Source organism: Monomorium pharaonis, chromosome 1 (genome assembly GCF_013373865.1).
Source record: "Monomorium pharaonis isolate MP-MQ-018 chromosome 1, ASM1337386v2, whole genome shotgun sequence".
Taxonomy (NCBI): domain Eukaryota; kingdom Metazoa; phylum Arthropoda; class Insecta; order Hymenoptera; family Formicidae; genus Monomorium; species Monomorium pharaonis.
In genome coordinates this window covers 5,900,537-5,924,558 of record NC_050467.1, presented here as the reverse complement: position 1 = coordinate 5,924,558, position 24,022 = coordinate 5,900,537, and the positions used below count along the sequence as shown (strand labels likewise).

General features: G+C 36.8%; 3 protein-coding genes across 5 annotated transcripts; 1 reads left to right on the top strand and 2 right to left on the bottom strand.

Moving 5' to 3' along the window:
• The first annotated feature begins 98 nt into the window (after window positions 1-98).
• On the top strand, window positions 99-17,968 carry LOC105830069. 3 transcript variants are annotated; one of them, XM_036295474.1, is made up of 11 exons: window positions 99-4,100; window positions 4,175-4,273; window positions 12,548-12,666; window positions 12,832-12,939; window positions 14,179-14,481; window positions 14,769-15,110; window positions 15,190-15,314; window positions 15,402-15,560; window positions 15,697-15,966; window positions 16,210-16,461; window positions 16,707-17,968. In XM_036295474.1, the coding sequence occupies exons 3-11, from the start codon at window positions 12,555-12,557 to the stop codon at window positions 17,043-17,045; spliced, it is 2,010 nt and encodes a 669-aa protein (XP_036151367.1). In that variant the 5' UTR covers window positions 99-4,100; window positions 4,175-4,273; window positions 12,548-12,554; the 3' UTR covers window positions 17,046-17,968. The 3 variants fall into 3 exon arrangements, with proteins under 3 accessions (XP_036151367.1, XP_028047999.1, XP_036151368.1); XM_028192198.2 differs by having other exon boundaries at window positions 99-4,273; XM_036295475.1 differs by lacking the exon at window positions 12,832-12,939 and having other exon boundaries at window positions 99-4,273.
• Window positions 17,779-18,699, bottom strand: LOC105830072 (methyltransferase N6AMT1). Its single transcript, XM_012669214.3, has one exon. The coding sequence runs from the start codon at window positions 18,663-18,665 to the stop codon at window positions 18,018-18,020; it is 648 nt and encodes a 215-aa protein (XP_012524668.2). The 5' UTR covers window positions 18,666-18,699; the 3' UTR covers window positions 17,779-18,017.
• A 6-nt stretch (window positions 18,700-18,705) lies between these two features.
• On the bottom strand, window positions 18,706-19,550 carry LOC105830073 (SNAPIN protein homolog). The gene is made up of 2 exons (XM_012669215.3): window positions 19,331-19,550; window positions 18,706-19,088 (listed from the first exon to the last, which is right to left on the bottom strand). Exons 1-2 carry the CDS (start codon window positions 19,480-19,482, stop codon window positions 18,776-18,778), a joined length of 465 nt encoding a protein of 154 aa, XP_012524669.1. The 5' UTR covers window positions 19,483-19,550; the 3' UTR covers window positions 18,706-18,775.
• Between the last annotated feature and the right edge of the window lie 4,472 nt (window positions 19,551-24,022).

Below are 24,022 nucleotides of genomic sequence, written 5' to 3'. Positions count from 1 at the left end.
TATAGTAGCATTCATAATAATAATAATAATAATAATAATAATAATAATAATAATAATAATAATAATAATAATAATAATAATAATAATAATAAATAGTAATAATAATTAATAACAAATAGTTCTTATCAATTTAACCTTACTGTTGTAAAAAGAATAAAAGTATGTATCACATTTAGACATCTACATTTCTGAGCAACCGGCTCTTAACTAATTAAATTTACAAACTAAAACGGAGCAATGTGACGATCACTTGTTATCTCACTCAATTTTCCTGAACCCAGTTCCGCGTATGAATAAAATAGGGATGACACAGCCATCTCCATGCTCTATGTCGATAAGTTTATATTATATGTATATATATATATATATATGTATATATATATACATGTTTGTAGAGTCTTCCTTAAAACTGTTTGTTTAAATTTTTCTCTTTCGTATTTTTCTCATGATGCAGACTGAAACATAGAATTGTTGTGTTGTCGTGTAGCATAAACCGATTTTCTTTGTTAACGACAGATCATAAATATGTATTCTGTTTTTTTCATAATATAATTTTATTTCATTTTTCAGTCACTTTATATTACTTTTATTTTTTTAATGTTTATTTAGGTATAATCTCTACATAACAAGAGACATTTTCTCCTTTACGTATGTTTCCAAAGTTTTACTTTTTGCTTTTGTTTACTATCTAAATCTAAACAACAAAGTGACGCGCTAGTATTGACCTTCCTCTGTAAAAAATATTAATTAAAAATTTAATTTATAATACTACTTCCCCTTCTTAATTTCAATTTACAAATAAGTACTATGAAATGTAATTTTACAGATTTGAGAATCAACGACAAACAAAAAATTAAATCATAAAAGAAGAATAACAGTTAGTTATATTGGACTCACCAAATTTAAAAATACAAATTGATGAATATACGGGTGATGTGAGTCAGCGCGGAAATCAAAGCGCAAATAACAAAAGCTTACAAATTTATACAACACGAAAAATATTAATTTAACTTAAAATATCAAAACAACCGCTTGGTATATAAAAGGTGACACCACAACGCTTTAAAAATTAAAAAACTTTTATAAGAAAAAATTGTGCTTGAATTTTACATGGCTACTCAAACGTTGTGATAAAACAATCTATTGAATTAAAAAATTTTTGGAAATAATACTTTGAGAGATAACACGTGCATTTTTAAGATTCAACATAATATATTCCAAACTTTATTAATTATTTATAACATGTTTCTCTGCAGATATAAACTATGTATATCGTATACGTTTATATACATTTCTCCCACATAATTCCTTTCTACATGTTTTCCATAGTACTATCTCTTACTATCTCCTACTACGCATATAATACGTAAGACGTATATTTCATTCCTCCGTTCCGTCTTTAAATCGTACGTTTAAGGCGTAATAGCGCGCGAGGCTTACCGGCAATTTTTCTCCGCGGTTCTCCGCGCGCGATGTGCGTGTATGGAAGTAATTGGTGCCGGGGCACGTGATGGTTTTATTATTTGGCGTAACGGGGATGCTTAGGAGAGTTATGGTAATGAGGTATAATTATATAGGCCCCCGGTAATTCGTCGATTGTACGATAACGGATATACCGCCGTATAGCCAGCGGGGAGCCGTCCCGGAGGAAATAAAATATTGCCGAAATAAAAAGTGTCGTTGTAAACCGGGAGAAACGCAACTTAATTTCGTTATTTATAATCTACCCCCGCGCGTAATTTTCCAAACGGCCTTGCGCTCGCGTGTGCGAGACGCGACGGCACGCGAATGAAACTCGTGAAGCGCGAACCGGTGAGTAACCCCCCGGATTATCTCGTTAAATTTACGGAGCCGCGCGTGGGCCCCGAATGGCGAATTCCGGGAAAAAAAAAACGCAACGGCCGCGCTTCGAGACGCGATTCCAATAACCGTGGAACGTTCCCGCTCGCGTACGTCCCGTCCAGTTCCTGGCGGCGATGCGCGTTGCTCAACCGCTAATCACACCGCACCGGCCACGGAGAAAACTCTAACCACGCCGTAAACTTTTTCCCCGAACGTAACAGCGCGCGATTTAATAATAACTCGCGCGCGTTTCTCGCGTAAAACGCATCCCGACGGACGTATTGATACAGCCCGAGATAGCTCGGTCGCGATGATGGCCCGTTGCAGCTTTTGCGTCAGAGGCGCAGAGGCAAGTCCGGCCAGATGCACTTTGCCGCACTTTCGACGAAATGCGTAACGCACGCGACCGACGAGATTCCAGCTGCGAAATTTAGACCCCCGCCAAATGCGCCGGAGGCGCTAATGACACCCTAATGACGTGTGATGGGCAGTTGCGGCGCATCGGATGCATCACGTTGCACTCACGTCGTCGCCCCTGCACCCACCCTCGCGTGGACGGGAAGCGCGAATGAATATTTAACACGTCACGATGGCCGATATTCGGCGATGTTGGGATTTTTCGCGCGCACCAGAGGCGATTTTTTCCCCCCTTCTCGCTCCGGCACGATAAGCCCGACGAAATTTTATCGACAGATCAGCGCGCGCGCGCGCGCAAAAGAGGATACTTTTGTCCGACATCAAAATTGGCCGTAAATATATTTTCGTTCGTATATTGTTCCCATATCGACTTTCTCTTTTATAAAATCCTCTCCTTGGCGAAAGGTCAGTAAAATCTTCAAAATTTGTCACGGTTCTAATCTCCATCATCCCATACTTGGCCGAAGGTGATTCGCGAATGACGCAGGACCGAGTCTCGTAATAATAGTTTAACTAAAATTCAATCTGTGATTCCACGGCGTTTTATAGCTCAGTCTCTTAGAGAAAGCCAGAGAAGAAGAAGTATGCGATGGCGACGTTAACACGGATTGTACTTCAGCTTTAACGTACTTTAATGTTGAGGAAAGGAAAAGTAGTAAATTAAATTCGATGAAATTGATAATTGTGTTAATTACGTTATTCTTAAACCGATTAACTTATGTTAGCTATCTAGAAATTTTCGCGCGTTTTGTTTAATAAGTATCGCAGAATCAGAACGACGTGTCAAGCGCGCAAAGGAAAACAGCCTCTTTTTAATTATCTCGTTATTTCGAGTAATACGGCCACGCGCGATTACCATAGAATACCGTAGAAAAGTTTTCAAGGCACAGTTGCATAAGGATCGTAACACGTTCCATCTGTCATGTGAATTATAAGCGAATTCGGAGCGGATGAATTAGGTCGCGCCCGGAAAATTCATTTCTCCTTCCCCGGCTAAAGAGGGAACGATCATATTTCACCCGCGCGAAAATATAGGTTCGCCAAATTAGGGATTACACTGGGATACCCGGAAGCGAGACGTCTCGTCTCCTTGTAAGGGTGACGAATAACTGGATGTAGAAATTCATATATTATCATCATTATTCGCAAACGTGACTCGGAAAGCCACTTTCCTGAAGACAAATCTCGCGAAGCTACGTTGAACCGACGATAATACCGCGCTGATAAATCATTTAACGGTTTGCCCATTGATTTACTTTTATTTTGTAGAACGCTCAATCAACGCTCTTATGGACAGGACGGAGGATGTGGGATACGTGAAACTATTTTTACACAGAAGAGAGTATTCTTGGTCTTTCGTCGATGCCCCAAATTACATTGACCTCACAATCAAAGTTTTACACTGTTATCTTTGAATTAAATATCGATATACCGAAGCTCTATTTTTACTTTTACATATTTTAAAGTAATTAATAAGTATTGCAAGAAAACTCGCATAAAAATGCGATTTTAAATAACATTGCATGCCACACCGTATATAATTTCGTTTACTCTTTTATCCCCCCTAGAATGTCCCATTTATTGGTAAAAATTTATTTCTTTGTGATTATAACAAAATATGTTTTTAAAATGACAGCGACATTGGTACAAAAATATAACTATTTTCTAACAAAGTTAGCGATTAAAGTAAGTCAGGGGCTAAACTTTGGCGGACATTAGAACATGAAATAATTTTGCTTAATGCAATTTCGTCAACAAGTACTTTTTTCATCTCACTGATGATAAAATTACAGCGGACACGGTAAGAGAGATGGCACGCTCTTTCTACAGAGTCTACCTAGGTAAGGGGGTACAATACCTATATAAAGCTTGAATGAAGATGCTCCCAGCTATTCACTCTCACCTTTCTCATAAGCGCGCGCACAACGCAAATCTTCCGGCCGAATCGTGAAGGAAGATCGACTTCAGCTACCTTGGTGGCAATAATTTTCTACGGAAAGGATTTCACTTACAGGTGAGTGTCTCTCTATCAGGCTTTAATATTTATTGAATATAAAATAGACGCATAAACGTTGGAGAACAGATAATTTTCATACTAATTTTATTAATTATTTTATACTCGACGTTTAAAAAAAAATTTAACATCTCTCATTTATCACTTCGCACATAACACACAAACACATATGCGTACATTTATTTGTTTAATTTTTAGAATATATCATCAAATTATGAACGTAACATGATCATGTATGTTAAAACGCAAGTTAAATTTGATTTGTTATTACAAGCAGCGATAAAAATATTAAATAGTAAATTAAAACGTTTGCAAGTCATTTCGTGTTTCTTATCCAACACATCTGACATTAACATTAGCAGCATCTTTCATAAGCAGTGGTCGCAAGTTTGCACTTTTAAAGATTATTCGGTAGATTTCGTCGGGGAGATTAAGATCTCTGACGTAAATAGATTTTTTTTTTAAATAAAATTGTTCTATTGGTCGCGCGACTTTCCTTGAACGCATATGATGTCAAAACCGCAAGTAAACTGCAGTTGAGGGAGAAAAGAGAAGCGAGTGTGAGAATCATTGTGCGAGAGTGAGAGTGAGAAATGATGATTGCTCGTTTTGGTCACCGCATCCTCGAAGAAAGTGAGTACACGTGTGAATATATATATGCATATATATATATATATACGTACATACATGCGAGGACGGCACGCACCGCACTACGACGATGGTGCAGAAACACACTTGTTGCACGCATGTATAGAGATACGCAAATGTCGTAGAGTCCCTCTCTTCAAGTATCTCTGACAACAAACAGAGTCAATCGCGTCAAGTATCGAAAAACAAACCGCAAAGTCTTTACCCTTTGACCGCAGTAACCATCTCTGTATCAAAATACACTTTCTAGGTATTAAATAATTAAAATTTAAACTTTGAAAATATAAACTTATACGTGGCAATCACAATCGGAAGTAGAACGACGCGGCATCGATAGGCTACGGAAGACGGCAAATTTATATATCGGCATTAAGGATCTTTACGAAGATCCCGAAACCATGCGGAAATAATACCGAAGTTCAAAAGCAGGCGTATTTTATTTTCCATTCGGTACGTGGGAAGAAGATAAAATCATATTGCTCGTTCGTACAATAGTAAAAGTCATTTCGCACGTCTTCCGGCACAGGCCGAGACTTCGCGCGGAGATACGGAAGAAAAAAAATGATTATTGGAGTTTTCGTTGCACACGCCTCGTGACATTTATCTTCGCGGATTAGACGTTACGAAACGCACGGGGGAACAAGAAGAGTTTGCGACACGCTTGGGGCTCTATCGTATCTGAATAAAAATATAAACGCAGTGATGCAAGAGTGACGAGGTCTAACCTCTTGTATATCAAGAGTTATGTCATTATTACTTGTATTAATATTATAGTAATTATTAATAATCGTTGAAATTGACACCGTTCGTCTGTACATCGGGCTCGTAATTATGGAATTCGCAATGGATCTGTTGCATCTAAAAAGAAAGAAATTCATCAACAACAACTTTTCCGTGTTAAGTAACACGGATTCGAGAGCATAATGGAGTACAAAGAATTGTGAAATACGCGCTATGTAAACTCTCCAGCAAAATTTTTGATGTCATACGAAATTGATTTAAGAGAGAAATAATATTCGAGTAACTGACGGTGATATTCTCCAATGCATTTGTAATGAGAGAATGTATGACAACGATGTTGCGTTGCATATATCCGACTTAATATTCTGCAATTCAATCGTGATGGGAAATAAGTTTGGCCCGAAAGGAAAGTAATTTCGTTTTCGTCGTAGAAAAACAATGACTTTAAAACCACACAAGTTTCGAAAAGATTTCCAGATACATTATTTGGAAAAAAGAACACTTTACAAAACAATTAACACAAGTATTTTAAATAGATTTTTAATCGTGCAAGCCAATAATCTGACTTTACAATGTAACCTACACGTTCCAAAGTTTTTCAGCTTAAATGCATCATTTTTAAGAAGAAATTATTTCTACAAAGCCATAATTAAAAAAAATGTTATCAAATTATCATATATTATTACAAATTTTGTTAAATTCATCTGATATATTTATAGATTTTGTTGAATAAAATTGTTGAAATAAATTTTTCGTAGTAAAAATCGACGACCTACTTTAAAAACATTAAGCTTCCAACAAAATTTTTAGCTTAAACACGTTGTTTAAATACTATCAGAACGTACCTACAAAAAATTTAGTCACAAAACACGATGCGACATACGTGTCAAGATTTTTATCGAATAAATATTTCAAGTTGACTTTTTCGAAGCAAGAAGTTTGCAAAATATTTTCTACAGTGAGTCGTCAAAAGTGTCCCGCAATGTTTCATATAACGTCGCACTTTTGTACCGCCGTCCTTACGGTATTGACATCCTTTCGCTAGTCACGATACTTAAAATGCGTTTTCTACAGCACTACATAATAGTAAAGACACGTGCGTGAAGAGCTTGACAAAAAAAAAAAGGTGAAAAGAAGGGGATCGCGCTAGGAGAAAGAGGAGGATAGACCACATGCTCGTACGTGCGCAAAGAATATATTAAATGTCAATGAACGGGCTTGAAAAACGCGCATACCTCACCACGCCGAGGAATTTAACAGTAAGGTTCACGCTTTCCCAGCGTACCCGGGGGGGAAGCGCGTTATTTTTGCCGCCGCGACTTAAAAATTCGCGAGCGTCGTTCGTCGCAAGACAAATTATCCCCCCGGCGCGGAATCCCCGCGGCCCCCGGAATCTCAGATTACAATCGTAGATTTTTTTTCCTCTCGAACACGTGACAGTTGCTCCTTCTCGAAAGGGGGAGGAGGGAGAGCGGACAGTGCGTAAATCGTTCGGCGCGAGAAAAACGCGGTGATGAACGGCGAGGGGGAAAAAACCGCGGGCGAAGATGCAAGATCCCCGGTCGGATAACACGGTCAAGGAGTACGAGCTCCTCTCGCGCGGCTTTTCGCCGAATGTGGCGCGCGTCGCCGAATAGAAGACCCATTTTTTCCCCTACTGTCGCGCATTACACCCGGGGGGGGTGTAACGTATTTGGCATGGCTGACAAGACGCGCCGACATTGTGCCGTGTAGAAATCATCGGCGATTTTTCACGCCGACACGGCCAGCTTCAGCGGCACACCGGCGCGCAACGCCGATGTATAAGGAAATCGATGTCCCGGTAACCCAGACCTATTGGACGTAACAGTTTTCACTGCGCGAGATCTCGCGAGTCGCCGGCGGTTACAAGCCGCGCTGCGCTGTCGCGCTGCTGTTGTACACTTAAATCGTTTCGTCGTTAGCATCATTCGCGCCATTAGCGTCCGGCAGCTTGCTCCCCCACCACCCCCCCCCCCTCCCCTCTCTCCCTCTCTCCCGGGCTGACGTCGAACTTAATTGAACGTGCTACGAATAATTTCGCGCTCGCCGTCGCTGAAATATTGCGCGTTTCTCGGAAAGAGATGCATCGCTGTAATTTCGTCTGCCACCTGCCGCTTATGCAGTGCCGTTGGATAGTATCGACTCCATTATATCGCACGTGTAGTATAAAGAACGTATACCCAGCGGAAAGTCAGATATGACCTTTGAATGGCGATTTTAAAATTTAATTGCCGCAAGTGGAAGTGGAATTCCGATAATCTTAAAGACACCGTCGGAGTACTGTCTACCTACCGTGTCGGAAGTTCGACGTAAAGAGAATTTTGTCCTAAATCAGAACGCGCGCGTGATTTTTTACGTCCTTTCGTTGTACGTAAGAACCACGCAAAATGAATTAGCGTGAATGATGCGACTTACTCGGCAGTTAATTATCCTCAAGCGGGTTACAAAGAAAAACTTTAACTTTCTATGTTATATAATTGAGGATATTTTACATTAACGATATTTCGTTCGATTTCGATTTTGATTCCCGGCGCGTCGGTGCGCCAAGCGGGAGATCTCTACGCATCTGATTTAAAAGACAAACAATAACGTCGAGTAGCCCAGTTCCACGAGGCGAGACACAGTCCCCCCCCCGATCGTTACGAAATAATAAACGAGTGCTGGTCCCGCCTCGTTATTAAAATGCCGACATCGACGATGAAGCGGGCCGGCGGTGCGGCGGGAGAGAAAACCGCAGCATCTCAAGTGCACGCTACACTTGCCTAATCGCGCGACCGCAAACAGCGACGTTACGGCCGGACTGCCTGCGCGGAGTTACACGAAATTCGCACGACAATTGCGACGCGGGCGTCACGGCGTCTTTCTTTTCAGGCGCAAATTATGATAACCTAATACGCCGGCGCGACGTCGGCGAGGATTTCGAAAGAGTGCGCGCCTTCCCCACGCAGCGACGGGGAAGAGCGCGAGGTAGGGCGGGCGTTAATTAACGCGTAATTAGTACCGGCGCGTTAATTTGATTTGCGACGTGACGGGGGACCCCCCAACGAGATCGGGAATATCGTGCCGGGCGGCGTATGTACCGTACCGCGGTATTGCGTCCGCCAGATTATGGAAGCGAACGGGAAAAATGAGACGCGCGCATAAATCCCGCGCGGCTCTCGCACGCGTCGCGAAACCGCAAACAATCAGCCGTTCATCGCTCGGCAGTTTAATGATATCGACGTGGGTATCAATTACATGTTGCGCGTATAGACGATTACGTTAAGCAGAAGTGATGACTAATGTTGTCACACGGAAAAAAAAGAACATGAGTAAATTACGGCTAATGTATTTTAATTGTTTTTATAAGAAAATGACTTTTCTTTCTTATATATGAAATAATGACCTGTTGATACGTAATCTTGTCTTAGAAATTTAGTAATGTTAAATTTATAATGCAAAATGTTATATTTTTATTTTAATGTTATAATAGTTACCTAAAATATAATTATTTCGATGATGATAATAATAATATTAAAAAATTCTAATTTCTTAAAATATACTTTTTTTTAACTTATAAAATTATTGTCGAATAATAACAAATTTGTTTCTTAATAAAATTTTATAAAATATTTTATATAAGTAAATCATGTCTATTTAACGTTCATATAATTTTCCTTTTAATGTTGAACACTTTGAAATAAAAATATTATCAAAAGAATGTTCTCTTATTCTGTGTGGATATAATAATTATATAGCACTTGGCAATGAAGATTTTCATTTAATCTCAACTGTAAATATAGAATCTCTGGGATCTCTGCTTCTTATTTCATTATATTTCTCTTAAAGAGAGATGAATAAAATTGAATTTCGTGCGCAATTAACGCTAAGAAATATTACATTAAAAAATACAATAGGTAGTATACCAAATAGAAAGCAATTACTCCCTTTTTTTATATTTATAAAAACAGAAGTCCTTTAAGATTACGATGTGATATAATCTACTATTACGTAATACTCATACATGTTACACAATAAAAATTAATCGATTAAATAAGTTTTTAGATTCTTTGTCTTTTTTCTGAAAATAAAAATTATTACTACATAACAATTTGTTTTCTTTCGAAATAAATTCTTAAATCGGGTTATCTTAATGGGTTTGTTTTGCCATCACACACTCTACATATATTTTGCAATTTTTATTTGATTAAGCCTAATTGGAATCTCGGATGTGTGCAATCGAGTCAATCCCCCCGCTATCACAACGGAAATTTCTTTCCCACACTTATTTTCGTAATTTAATGTATCCATCGTGAGACTCGAGAAAATCCTCACAGACTCGTTGCAATAAAAATCATCGGTCCCGAAATGAGATTGATACGTGTATAAAATCAGAGATTCGAAAAAGCAAGAGTTCTACAATCAGAACTTCGCGGGGATGAGTATTTTTATTCGACCGATTCCAAATACGGAACTAAAATTCTAGAAATCCTAGAAGGTTAAGAATCCACAGCTGTAAACGATCAATAAAAAAAAAAAAAAACCCGAACAAATAAGTGGAACGTATAAGTGGAAAACACACTGATTTATCTGATTTATCGGACGATAGAAAGATCTCGCGATAGATTTCGCATTGCGTACGTATACGGTCTAACGTAAACACGTGTAGAAGTAAGCGCGTGTATCTGTACGTTCCACTAGCCGGCGCGGTGCGACTTTCACCTTTCACCTTGCTCAAGCACGATTCCACTGTTGACTTCTCGATCTTTTACCCCACCGGGACCCGATGCGGCATCGGCACTCGGATCGCATCAGATCGTAGCGGAGTTGCGGGTAGGAACCAAAGGCGGCCGCGCGTCACGATTCGGTTTCACTGGCGGGATTCGTGGCATAAAACTAAGGCGATGGAAAGCATCGGTGCATCTCCACTCGCACGGACATGCTTTCCCGTCCTTCCCGTAGGTATACAGCATAGGATTAACCGAGAGCGGCCGATTTCAAGTTCGTGTAATGAGATAATGACGCCCGTTCAGGCGCGGGGACCCCGAAGGAAAAGGTTCATTAAACCGAGGGAGAAGTCGTGCGGAATCCGCATTTCGTAATGCCGGCAACGAGTAATAATTATCTGTCAGGTCGTGCGGATGATTGAATATCGCAATATGTGGTCGATATCACTACCGCAATTATCGCATTCTAGTAATTATTTTAATGATTACTGCTTTGACTAGTTGTCGCATGTCGAGAGAAAGAGAGATAGGGAATCGGAATTGTTGCTTACTTATTTGTAATCGCGAATTTAATCAAATTAAATATTCAAATTTTAATCGTAATTGACAATACCGTCCGTTTTACTTGTAAATTAAATGATAAATATCATTCCAGGCGTCAACAGAGATAAAGAAGTTGTACGTACATAATTATCATCCATAATAAATGTATTATAATTTATTTGCTTTTTACCGGAACAGAAACGAGATTAAGTAACGTGCGAACGAAATCCTGCTGGTTTAAAGACGCTAGATTTACGACTCGGGCTCGCTATTAATGACAGGAATCACCGTGAAAGGACATCTTCGCGAAAGAAAGCAACGCCGGGGGGATCCGGGCTGACTAAAAATACGAGATTAAGTGCTCGTGAAACATCACACTCATAAATTATCTCAACTAGGTAGCCTAGGAATTACGGGACATGTGGGACACAAGACGGAGCGCGCGATTACGCGCGCGCGCGTAATCCGCCCTGACGAAACGCACGCCGCGCCGCGGCACGTGAGAAGACCGCGAACAATAATGGAAACGACGCCGGCTCCGAATTAAAAGATGTTTAGCGATCGCGATCCGAGATTAGGGAAGCGGGCGCCATTACTCGCACGCTAAATTTTCCGCCGAAGCTCTCTGTCGTAACAATTATTACGCGCGGTCTCTCTGTTTCCTTTTTTTTTTCCCCCCCCTCTATTCTCTTCTTTCTTTCTTTCTCCATAGCGATTAATTTCGCCACGTTCTCGGGGGAGACCTTGGAAGAATGATCCATCAACACAGGCCGGCTGCAGCCTGCCGGCGGCAGGACAATTATTGCGTACAGTCGCCGCGTTGCCGAAATAATCCTTGCCTGTTAATCCTCGCGGGAAGGATGGGATTTCATTTCGCGTCCGCGATACGGAACCTTGAGCATATTCCATCACGGCAAATTACGGTCCAATTAAAAAACCACCGTGATATCCTTCGGTGATGCTACTTTCGAAATTCGCGATGGATAGTCGGCGGTCGGGCGCTTAAAGTAGTCAGGCTCTTTGTGCAGGCTCATCGCGCGTTCCGCGGCGACGCACGCGGAGACCTTGAAGAGGCGGCTCTCTGATCAGCGCGCTCTTAAATCCATAGAGCACGCATGACGTGTAAATGGCGATTTTCATAACCGATAGAGACGCGTAATTTTTCACGTACGTACGTACATACGCCGCGCGGGACGAACGCGGAAGCCCCAGACCTTGAGGAGAAATCACACGCGCTCTCGCTCCCTATTCTCGCAATAAGTCATCTCGCTTGCACGGTGACGTCAACTGTCAAAAGCTGCGATCACGGTCATAGATTTCATAATGATCACTTTCTACTTTCGACGAGGAGGCCGGCCTGCGCCGCATCCGCGCGACTCATCATCCTTGGATGAATCCTACGTACCTTCGTGTATTCTCAGCCGTGTGTCAATGGCACTTGACCCTCACACACACACACACACATACATGCACGCGCGCGCGCGCGCGCACATCGAAAGCGATTTCGCGCGGGCCTATTACTTCTATTGAAATCCTGAAATCGAGAGTATTGACGTAGCGTGACGAGGAGAGAAGAAAGAGAGTCCCTGATCATTAACTGAAATAAAATTTGCAGGTCAAGGATGAGGCTCGTCGCCGAGGCGATTCTCGTCGTCGCTCTCTCGGGTGCAGCAATGTGCGGTCAGGACTTCGGCGGTCACGCGCTCTTCGTGAGAACCGCGGACGTGGATCCCGGTAAGAAAAAAATTTACGAGAGAGAGAGATTCCGCGAGAGAGTCCGCCTTTTAAACGCGATTGGCGAAGGAAAGAGAGAGGCGCCTGCAATATTTTCTTTTTATTCTTCTGCGGCGTACGATAAGTGTGGATCTGATCATAAATGAATGGTTTGAAATTCATTAGCGCACACGAGAGTCCAACGGGCCGCTGCCACGGTATCGCCGGCAGACGTGATGGCGCAAAATATCCTAGAGTGGATTCAAGGGATCTACCAGCAGGGCACACGTAAAAGTAGGTTTTCTCCGAGGTTTCATCCTCGTCGCCTCGACAGGAAACGGCGCGGATACGAACCCGTCCCGCCGCCCGCAAAATTAACTAGCATTCTTTCTCCCGTTTTATGATCGAGATTTAGCTGTCCAACGTTGCGCGCTGATTTATAGACAGTTCAGTGCCGCCGGTGGTCAGAGATGGACGCTATTTACCACGGACGTGTATTGCGCAAAAGAAAGTTGCGACTATGCGCAACCCGATACTAGCCGCACTAATTTAGACGCACAAAATTGTTAATCCATAACTCGCCGCGCTATTAATCAATCATTTTAACGTGGCACTTAGACGACACGGAAGTATTATGGCTTCACGTTCGACGCTGGGATTGGCTTTTGATGCACGCTTGTTCCGACCGACAATAAATCGTTTTCTCTTACGGAGCACCATTAAGTCGATGTACTCTTAATTAACTCTTCAGAACACACTTCTTTTTATACTCCTTGCTTTAAATTAAAATTCAAAGAGCTAATGAACATACATGTATATAGTCCTACTATAATTTCTATTATTATTAAGAAAACCGGATTTATTTCATAACTGATATAAAGAGCATGGAATGTATATTTGTTGCGAATTGACTAATTACGGTATAAAAATAGCCATGACTATTAAAATCCTACCTTTTGATTTTACGATTTTTTTCGAAACAATCCGGATTTGAATTCTTACGGTACATAAAACCTCAATGAGTATTGACGTTCCCTTCATCAAATAAATCTTTTAGAGACTCGATATTTCCGTGAGATTGAGAGTTTTCTTTCCTTTCCTATAAAATTTAAATGAAAAAACGTGTTTTAACCTTCACCGAAATATCGAGGTTGAAGATCGATCTGATAAAAACAGTAGCATCAAGATTTTCTGCGTTGATGTAAGAACCCTTATAAAAATATAATACTGAGCAGTGTTGAATTGGCCAGTAATTATTACTTATTTCAAGTATTAAATGTACTAACGGCAGTGGTTTTAATACTTAATATAAGTATTAATTACTGGCCAATTTAATATTGTGCAGTATCAAATTTGTATAAGGGAATTTAAAGTCTGACCGCTTGAAGAAAGTTGTGAGATCAAAAGGTAGACCTTTTAATAAGTTACGTAGTTTCGCAATACTTTAATATCTTTCATTCTTGCGCCGTCGTCATGTTTACGGAAATTATTACAATGGATTCTTACTCCCGACGAGCCCGTGTATTTTTACAGTTCGCCAGCAATCAGATTCAAATGCGTACTTGCCGCCCTACAGCACGCAACGACCGCCCGAAAAACCGCGACCCTTCCAGACGGCTTCTCAACAGAACGAAGTAACGGGCTACACTCCTCAGCGGCCATCAACAATTTACACCCCGCCGAATGTCGGTTACCCGGGATCCGGGCAGCCATCCACGCCATTTTCTACTCCAAGACCAAGCCAGCCGCCCTCGTCAACGTATGTGCCGCAAGGCTTCAGAGGCTCCACGTCCTACAATCCTCCGAGACCGAGCCAGCCCTCGTATTCGAACGCAGGTTCGTCAGCTTTTCCACCATTGAGTTCCCCGGAATCGTTGTCTACTTACCTTCCGCCGCAGCCGCCGCTTTTCCCATCGACCAGTCCAAGACCGTTTCCTTCCGAATCCATGATCGGTAAGCCCCTCTCTTTGGGTGGAGGTACAAGTATAGTATCAGGCATCCAAAAATTACCAAGGATGATACTCTGAAAGAACCTTTGAGTATAATAAGTGACGTAAAAAATAAATTTTGTACATTAAATCAACTGAAGATTACCTGGATTACGCCACCTGCTAATTCTTTAGGATCCACGGGACCTTCAAGACCTTCAGGACCACCCCCGACCAGAGGCTATCCTAGTTCAGGTTATCCTAGTTCGAACGGGGGAGCTACTCCGACAGCTGGATATCCATCTACCGGAAGACCGCAACCTCCCTTTCCTACACCAGGAGAAGTTACACCAGGAGGAGGCGTAGAGATTGGTACTGATGGAGGTACAGCTACCGAAGGAGAAGGTCCTCGAACGCCTGAAACCGATGTTACTGGTACAGGTACTGGTGTTACAAGTCCTGATACTGGTGTTACAGGTACTGGTACTGGTACTGGTGTTACAGATACTGGTACTGGTGTTACAAGTACTGGTGCAGGTACGTATATTTTGTTACAATCAATAAAATATCAACATAGAAAATACATGAAAAAATAATATACAATTTCTTTTTCCAGAGAGTACTGACGACGATCTCAATCATCCCCCGCATATCCATAGTCTTGATGTCGAATGCAGTAAAACCATGATGACGATCAATATTGAGTTCAATCGTGCTTACGACGGCATTATTTATTCTAAGGTAAACACGAAATAAAACAATTTCTTATATTAAAAATCATTGACAATAATACGTGTATATATATTATATATGTTTGTTTAATTTCAGGGATTTTTTATGAACCCCGATTGTACATATGTAAAACAGAATTCTGGCTCAACACAATATTCTTTCACTGTGAATCTCGACTCCTGCGGAACTCAATTCATAAACGATTTCGAGGGTGAAGCTGGTCAAGCGTATTTGGAAAACGTCCTCGTGTTACAAGTCGGTGTCGAACTAACTAAAATTATTAGCTTCATTTTTCATCTTTTCCTCGGATTTTATTTATCTACATTAAGCTCGCAAAAAACATCGCTTATAAATTATTAGACTTTGAAATAAAAAATTCTTATTGCTAAAGAATGAACCTGGTATACAAGAAGTCTGGGATACAGTTCGAAGAGTGCGATGCCTCTGGGAAGGAAACATCAATAAGGCCCTAACGGTGAATCTCTCAGTAGATATGTTGAACCAGGAGATTGTTACCTTCAGCGGCGATACCGCGACGGCTAAACTAGATATTCAAATCGGCAGAGGACCTTTCGCACCCGCAGCCGATGGACTCGTAAAGATCGGAGAAACAATGACCCTGGTAGTCTCCGTAGAAGGTGATCCTGGTTTTGATCTCCAGGTGCGCAAAAATTGTCTTAATAACGCGTAATGATAATTTATGTAATAGAATTATGTGTTTCAACATATAGAAAAATGTTCTCGGTGTAATTAATTTATAAATATATATAAGGAATAATTGCAAGCTAATAATTTGTCCTCGACAAGTTTTAGTTTCATTTTTAGGAAAATAGAATTTTGTCTGCAAAAGTTTGATTGTAAATAAGAAATATGAATTAAACAAATATTTGTAATTGCTTTCAAGGTGCGCGACTGTTTGGCACGAGACGAAGCATCGACGAACATGCTGCAGCTCACCGACGAAAGAGGCTGCATTTTGAAACCGAAGCTATTCGGTGCCTTCCAAAAAACAAATGATACCGGCAATACTGGCGCTTCTATTATCGCTTACGCGTTCTTCCAGGCCTTCAAATTCCCCGATGTTATGGATCTGTTCATCGAATGTAATGTGGAATTATGTAAAACTAATTGCGAACCTTGTCCGGATGAAAATCAAGTAAGGCACAAATATCAATTCAAATGCAATATATAATATTATATAAATTAATTAATAAGTAAAATTATCTATCACATTCCCTGAAATCAATGTACGATGCATGATCCTCGAACTGTATCCTAACATAATCCTATTTTTATAACTTGAACAAATCTTTCATAAAATACTTTAAAATAAATTGTTATTAATTTTGATTAAAACAATTATACTTGACATGTTATACTTAATAAAACAATTTATTTTAGCAAATTGAACCAGGAAGACGTCGTCGATCGATAATGTATGCACCATCTTCGAACAATTCGACGAATGCGATTCTGCTGTCGGATCCGGTTCGTGTCGGACGGCGTTTCAAAGTGATCATGTTAGATGATCTCAGCACAGCATCCAGTCAGGTCCTGGATAGAATGGAGGAAACAGCCGTTGAGGAGATGATAAAAACGAAAGAGGTCTGCATGAGTAACAGTGGATTTTACACGACTTTCTCTCTTATGTTGAGCACCATCTTCGTCGCGACCATAAGCGCGGCTGTGTTATATATTAAATTGCAACGGATTCGTAGTCCGAAATTTGTGGATTCGTAGGATGGTATTATTTTTGCGACATCTTTATTGTAATAATACCACAGAAAAGGAGTTGTGTAGGAAATGACGAGCGCGTGCCAGTAATCAAATAATAATTTAAACGATAAGAGATTATTATTTTATCTTAATCATTCGCTTAATCATTCAATCACGAAAAAATTTCCAGAATATGGAAAGAAAGCATATACCGAGATATTTTAAATAACCAATAGCTGAGAAATAGCCAAACTATTATCAAGAATCTGTTGCTTCTAAGTATTTATATAATAAAGTTTTTTTTATCTTCACAAATATAGAAAATTTATTCTGCATAGCAGAACAGGGAAGCAGCCATATTTATATTATATATCAATTTATAAATATCATAAATAACAAACTACTCGTGCAGTCCTCGGACGACGATAGTGCTCATTTCGCGTAATCCTTGAATACCAATACGATATGGTGTTTATTGCGATATTTCAATATCAGAATAATGTAAATCTTAAGTATTCGAAAATAAATTATATTTTTAAAAAAGATATAGCTTTTTTATCATCTCCTTCTTTGAACAAACAATTATAATTATTGCATAGTCAGAAACATATAGTTGATTTTAATACACACACAAAACGTTGAATATATCAAAAAACTGATATCGACATTAATTCGACGTTAAATCAATTATATGTTTTTTAAATGTAAAAATAGTAAAAGTATACATGGACAAGGAATTATATTGTTACAGGTAATATGCGATTATGCATGTATTAATTGCAATTATGTAGTACATAACAAGAGTTTACAAATGATATAAATAGTGTTACAATTAACTACAAAAAGTACAAGGTAACATGATCTAAATAAATGTAATTCAGTTTACTTATCCTTATAAATCTGTAAATAGTAATTAGACCTAGCAATAAAATGTCTTTTTCATTCCATAAAATTACAAACTTTTATAAAATCTCCTACGGATGATATACCCTGATGTTATCTTTCTGTTTCCTTGATTTTACGAAAACGTAAAACGTACAAATGCTCTCCTCTTATCTTCCGCTCGTGAACAATTTCACCGGACATACTCAATTTTTGTAAAGCACTCAAGATATATTCAGGATCATTTTCTTTGATAACGACTAAATAAAACAATCCTGCATCTGACAGAATTTCGGGAATCGTAGCGAATACCTGTTCCATAACTTGCCTACCATTTTTACCACCTGCCCAAGTCTTAAATAAAAGTCTGTCGTCTAATACTTCCTCATATTCTGTGACTACATATGGAGGATTAAATAGAATAATGTCAAATGTACATTTAACTTGTAAACAATCTAATAAATTCATTTGAAGGACGTCTACATCGACTGAATTAATCAGACTAGTTTTTCTCGTGGCCCTGCATGCATTAGGATTAATATCAATTGCAATAAAGTGACTGTTATGTCGCTTTAGTGCCATTGCCAAAGCCGTGATAATTATGCCGGAGCCGCTACCTATTTCTAAACAAATCCTTGGTCTCATCGCCTGCAGAATCTTCAGATCCGCTTCCAAAGCATCAATCAAAAGATACGAATCCTCAGAAGGCTCATATACCGTTATGAGCTCCTCATCAGATAGTTGAACTACTGGAGTCTCCATAATTAATAAAAAAAATGTAACAGAAATTAATATACAAAACTTATACAAAATCTTTTAGTAACAACTTGGACATGATGTTCTATCAATCAAACATGTAATGATATTAGAAATTATTGCTGCTTATCAGTCTCAGCTTTAGCTGCTTCCTCTTTGTCCGTGTCGCTAGTTGTGCTGCTGTAAGCAGAACTATTGTCTAAGAGAGTCTTTCGTTTGGCAGTACTCTTCTCGACAGCCTGATGCACCTTATTCAGGCGTTCCTGGGTGGTTTGTAAAATGTTACTAACAATGGTGATCTTATGCTTGGCATTAACAAGTTTTTTTACATAGGTGTCTATATCTAGCGGATACTGCAGCGCTTCATTGATCCTCTGAAGTTCCTCCGTTAAGGATTCAATCCGCTGCTTCAACTCAATTTGGCATATTCTACACAGAGGAAAAAATAGTTATATGAATATAAACTTTTGTTGAGTTTTGCTCGTAACCTAATGTATCGAATAAATAAGTAAATAAATAAGAAAAGGTAAACATAATGTTGTTCAATATATGAAAAAATTTCGGAAACAAGCGCACAAAGTGTGACTATATACGATCGAAGAGAAGTTCATCGCTCGTGCATGCGCCTTGCGATGAAAAGAATGGATTGCAATGAAAAAAATCGCGATTACCTTGTAGAGCGAATTTTATCGTCCAGTTGGTCCACTGTCGGTTTCAGAAGGCTCATAAGACCCTCCGTCAACGCATCCCGCGTGGGATTTTCGCAAAAGTCGTCTATCTTGTCGTCAATGGACGTATTGTCACTCGCCGTATCGACATCCATATTGCAAGTTGCCGTACGCTCTGAGGTTAGGTGCGGCTGCGACTTAACTGCCTGAGCCTGACTTCACTATGAAGCGCCTCTAGCTGTGTCCATAAAATGCGGATATTGAACTGCATAATGAAACTCGTAGGTAATATCCGCGATTTTGTGGTTCTTTTCCGTGCTATAACCAGATAAATTATATAAATTGGATAAGCTTATTCACTATATTTTTATTTTTTCTTTCTTTTACACCGTAAATCCCGTGCAGTATAAATACCGAGGTATTATTACATAGCTCGTTATTAGTGTTACACTTAAATAACTTAAAATTGTTTGGATAAACATAAAATTAATTACATATAAACGTATATTTTATAAATAAAAAAAAGATGATTTAATTTTAAATTTGTCTAAATAAAAGATAAATTTAAATCGTTTCTTAATTATTTATAAATTTAATTGTTTATGTCATAGAGCATTTAATCAAATTCTTATACAGAATATATAATAGTATATACTTATTACTATTTTTATTTAAAAAACAGTATTTAAACTTAATTTCTATTTAAATATCTGAAGTTATGTTTATGTAAAGTTTTTGTTCTTATATATTCCAAGTTCGAATATTTTTCTTTATATTTATATTTTAATTGAACGGAGTAATATTTAAACTCAATTTATTTTAACATAATTAACAACACAAGTGTACATTAGGACAAACATATAAAAGAATGCAAATGATATTTCTTGCCACACCATATCATAACATTTTGTTTAATATCTATTCCTTTTAAAACATATTTTTAATTGCTAAAAATAACTTAATTGTTATCACAAGATTAAACCATTATTAAATATTGTATGATGATAGCAATGTAAATAAAATAACAATTATTTTTGTTAATTTTGATAAATTTAATTTGACCGAAATTGATGGAAATTGAATGTGTAATCTTTAATGAAACTTTGAATATAGAATTTTTCTAATGCAATTTCATAAACACAGTAAATACTTTTTTATCATATACTAATGATAAAATTACGACATACATAATGAGAGTGATGGTACGCTCTTTTTGCAGAGTCTATATCTAGAAAGTACAATATCTATATAAAGCTAAAATGAAGAAGTGCTTCCAACAATTCACTTTTACTTTTCTCATAAGCGCGTGCGCAAAGCAAAATTATTTGGCCATTAAAACTTTAGTTATAATTATTTATGTGCTGTGCAAATCATTTTCTATAAAAAAAGGATTTAATTTATAGGTGAGTTTTGCAAATGCAATAATTTAAATATATGTACAAAAAGATTTATTATATATATTATTTTATATACATATATGAAAACAAATTGTATACAAACGTTTATTAAAGAGGTATAATAATTTATTTATTCTTTTAAATTATTATTTATTTTACTTGTACATTGATAGATCAGATATGTTAAAAAGCAAAGCAACTAAATTAAAAAATATTAAATATTAAATTGAAATATTTGCAAATCATTCAGTTTCTTAGTCAATATCTGATACAAGCATTAGCAGTATTTTTATTTTAAAAATTGTATTCTTGCAACGTGTTAATAAAACCAAAAATAAAAAAATGTATGTATGCTTATATCTAAAAATGCTTTAAATAAAAAATTATAAACGTTCAATAATTGTTATTACTGTTGTAATACAATAAGTATAATAATTAAAATAAATGTTTAAAAATGTTTTCTTCTGCAGGAACAGAGACTTCTATTCGGTAAACTATAATTGAATAATAATTGAATTTTTTAAAATGTTTTTCTAATACTTATTATAATTATTTTAACAATGATAAAAATCTTTAAACGTTCATAACTTTTTAATAAAGCACTTATAAACTTTGTTAAAAATTAATATAAACAAAGTTTATGTAAACTTTTTTAACTTAATCGACATTATGTTTATAAATTTGGTCCGGACTTTTCTAAATATTCTGTATTACAGATTTTATCGGAGAGATTAAAATATTTGATACAACTAAATATTTTAATAAAATCACTCATTTATTTATTTTTTTTTTCAAACATATATAACATTAAAGCGGCAAATAAACTGTCGACAAGAAAGCAAATGTAAGAGTCAATGTAAGACTAAAAAAATGATGACTGCGTTTGGTCATTATCGAAGAGAAATGGATATATATCTATATGCATGTAAGTGTAAATATATATACATATATGCATATGTAATATGTAAATATATCAAGCATTACATGATGATTACGACGTATGAATATTTTTATAGATATACATATTTATTTGGTCTTGTAATAAATATACGGATGTTGTAAAGTATGTCTCTTACTATATCCTTTGGCAAGAAATAATTAACCGTGATTATCAATATTGAAAAATATATTATAGATTTTTTATATATATAAGCTGTCCTAAATCCTTATAAAATATATATTAGTTATAATTGTCTTTATTTTTTAATATATTTTAATTAAAAAGAGAGGTTGTATTATTATAATTTAAAGTTCAAGTTTAAAATTTAAATTTACGTTAATTATTACGTTACAATCATAAAATTTACAAATCACGATATCAAAACATATGTATAGGAAATACAGCATACGTTTTCAGTACTAACTGTATCTTTCAAAGTTTTTATAAAAACTTTGAAATGGAAATAATACTGTAAAAGTTTAAAAGTGAATGTATTTTATTGTCTATTACGTGAAATGAAGATGAAAATTATTTTGCTCATTCACGCAGTAATAAAAGTTATTTCGCACAAGATGACTTCGCGCAAAGATGCGAAAGAAAAAATTATTTTTGTTGCACACACTTCGTGACATTTAACTTCGCAGATTAGGTATTATGAAACGCACGAAGGAATAAAAAGAGTTTGCGGCATTCTTGGGCTCTATCAAATATAATTATGTATACAATAATATAAAAATGACATTTTAACTTCTTTTGTATCGACTTGTGTAATTATTATTCATAGTAATATAGTAAATATTAATTTTTGAAATTTATGCAATTTTTCAATACATTTGATCTATTTATAATTATAAATTTGTAATGAGTAAATTAAGCTTATAATATTCATGAAGTAAAAATATTTATATACATATATTTGCAATTTAAATATTAAGTAACATGATCCAAAATATAACAATACGTACAAAGAATTATGTAATATGCGCCATGTAAATTTTCTCATCCTTAATTTTATATTTGTAATTGATTTGAATAGAAAAAAAAATCTTTGATGAAGATGTTCTTTAAAGTTTCTTAATACGACACGCATTAAGGATTGACAAATCGCAAATCATGGTACTTAAAATGCATTTTCTATAGCACTAACGGTAAAGACATGTGCATGAAGAACAAAAAGAAGAAAAATACTTGAAGTCGGAGAAAAAGATAAATGCAGAGTGAAAGGATCAGATATGTGCATAACGAATATTAAATGTCAATGAACAGGAAACATATGTATACTATCATTTAATAAAAAAATATTTTTTCAATCACATGTACCTAGCTATAAGAATACACTTTTTACAGCTGCTTAAAAATTTTATTTATAAACCCGTATTGAAAAACAAATTCTTTCATTAAAGAATTTACGGCCAATTCTTTGTCAGACGACTATAAATTTTTCCTCTCAAATGCGATAGCTATTTTTTTTATTGAAGTGCGAAAAATGACTACACAATAAATCATTTCTAAAAAAGAAAAATAACACAAAAATCAACAAAAAAAATAGAACAAATAAAAAATCCATTGGTTAATACGATAACAAAGTTACACTTTCGTAATTCTTGCAGTTGAATGAAGTGATATAAGCAAAAATCTATTCTCCCGATTATCGTGCTTATGAAATTATGTACATGAAGTCGTCAATTGTAAATATCGTGATGCAACTGTACGCAAATCAGAGCGCTCATATATTTCTTTGAAATGTAAATTGTGATATTTAATAATGTCTATAGAAAATATTAAATAATATACAACTGCATCTTCTACATGTATCGTTAAAAATGTAAGAAGAGGGAATAATTAGCATCGACATGTCAATTTGATTTGCGATAAGGGGAACTCTAACTATCTAAATGACTTAAAAATCTTGTCTCAATATGTACACTACCACCAGAGTGTCTAATTACGGAAACAAATAAAAAAAGGACGAGCGTAAATCCTAGCATGTATGCTATAAATGACAATTACGTCATAAATGACAAAATTGCAAAACAACAAATGCAATGACAAATGTAATTTTCTTAGATATAACGACTTACCTCTGATGATTTTTGTTCTACTTTAATCGGTAAAATGTGCTGTTTCTACATAACTTTTTTTATATACTTTTTCAAGAACTGTGTCATCAAACTGTATTACGAGACAATTTCTTTCTACCAATAACAACTTAAATTGCAATTTATCATGATATTGCATTTTATGAAATTTTAATTTAATTTAACTTGTAAAAATGTTAATTGATGCAATTGGACAATTTTCTATTATTATTGCAAAGCAGTAACTTTTTTCTTATATTTATTTTAACAATTTAATGTT

Bases quoted from the DNA above. Each gene is read 5' to 3' on its own strand.
- LOC105830069 (XM_036295474.1), top strand. From the start codon at position 12,555: ATGAGGCTCGTCGCCGAGGCGATTCTCGTCGTCGCTCTCTCGGGTGCA. The intron at 15,111-15,189 runs GTACGTATATTT...TTCTTTTTCCAG, and splicing joins TGTTACAAGTACTGGTGCAG to AGAGTACTGACGACGATCTC. The intron at 16,462-16,706 runs GTAAGGCACAAA...AATTTATTTTAG, and splicing joins CTTGTCCGGATGAAAATCAA to CAAATTGAACCAGGAAGACG.
- LOC105830072 (XM_012669214.3), bottom strand. From the start codon at position 18,665: ATGGAGACTCCAGTAGTTCAACTATCTGATGAGGAGCTCATAACGGTA.
- LOC105830073 (XM_012669215.3), bottom strand. From the start codon at position 19,482: ATGGATGTCGATACGGCGAGTGACAATACGTCCATTGACGACAAGATA. The intron at 19,089-19,330 runs GTAATCGCGATT...TCCTCTGTGTAG, and splicing joins GATAAAATTCGCTCTACAAG to AATATGCCAAATTGAGTTGA.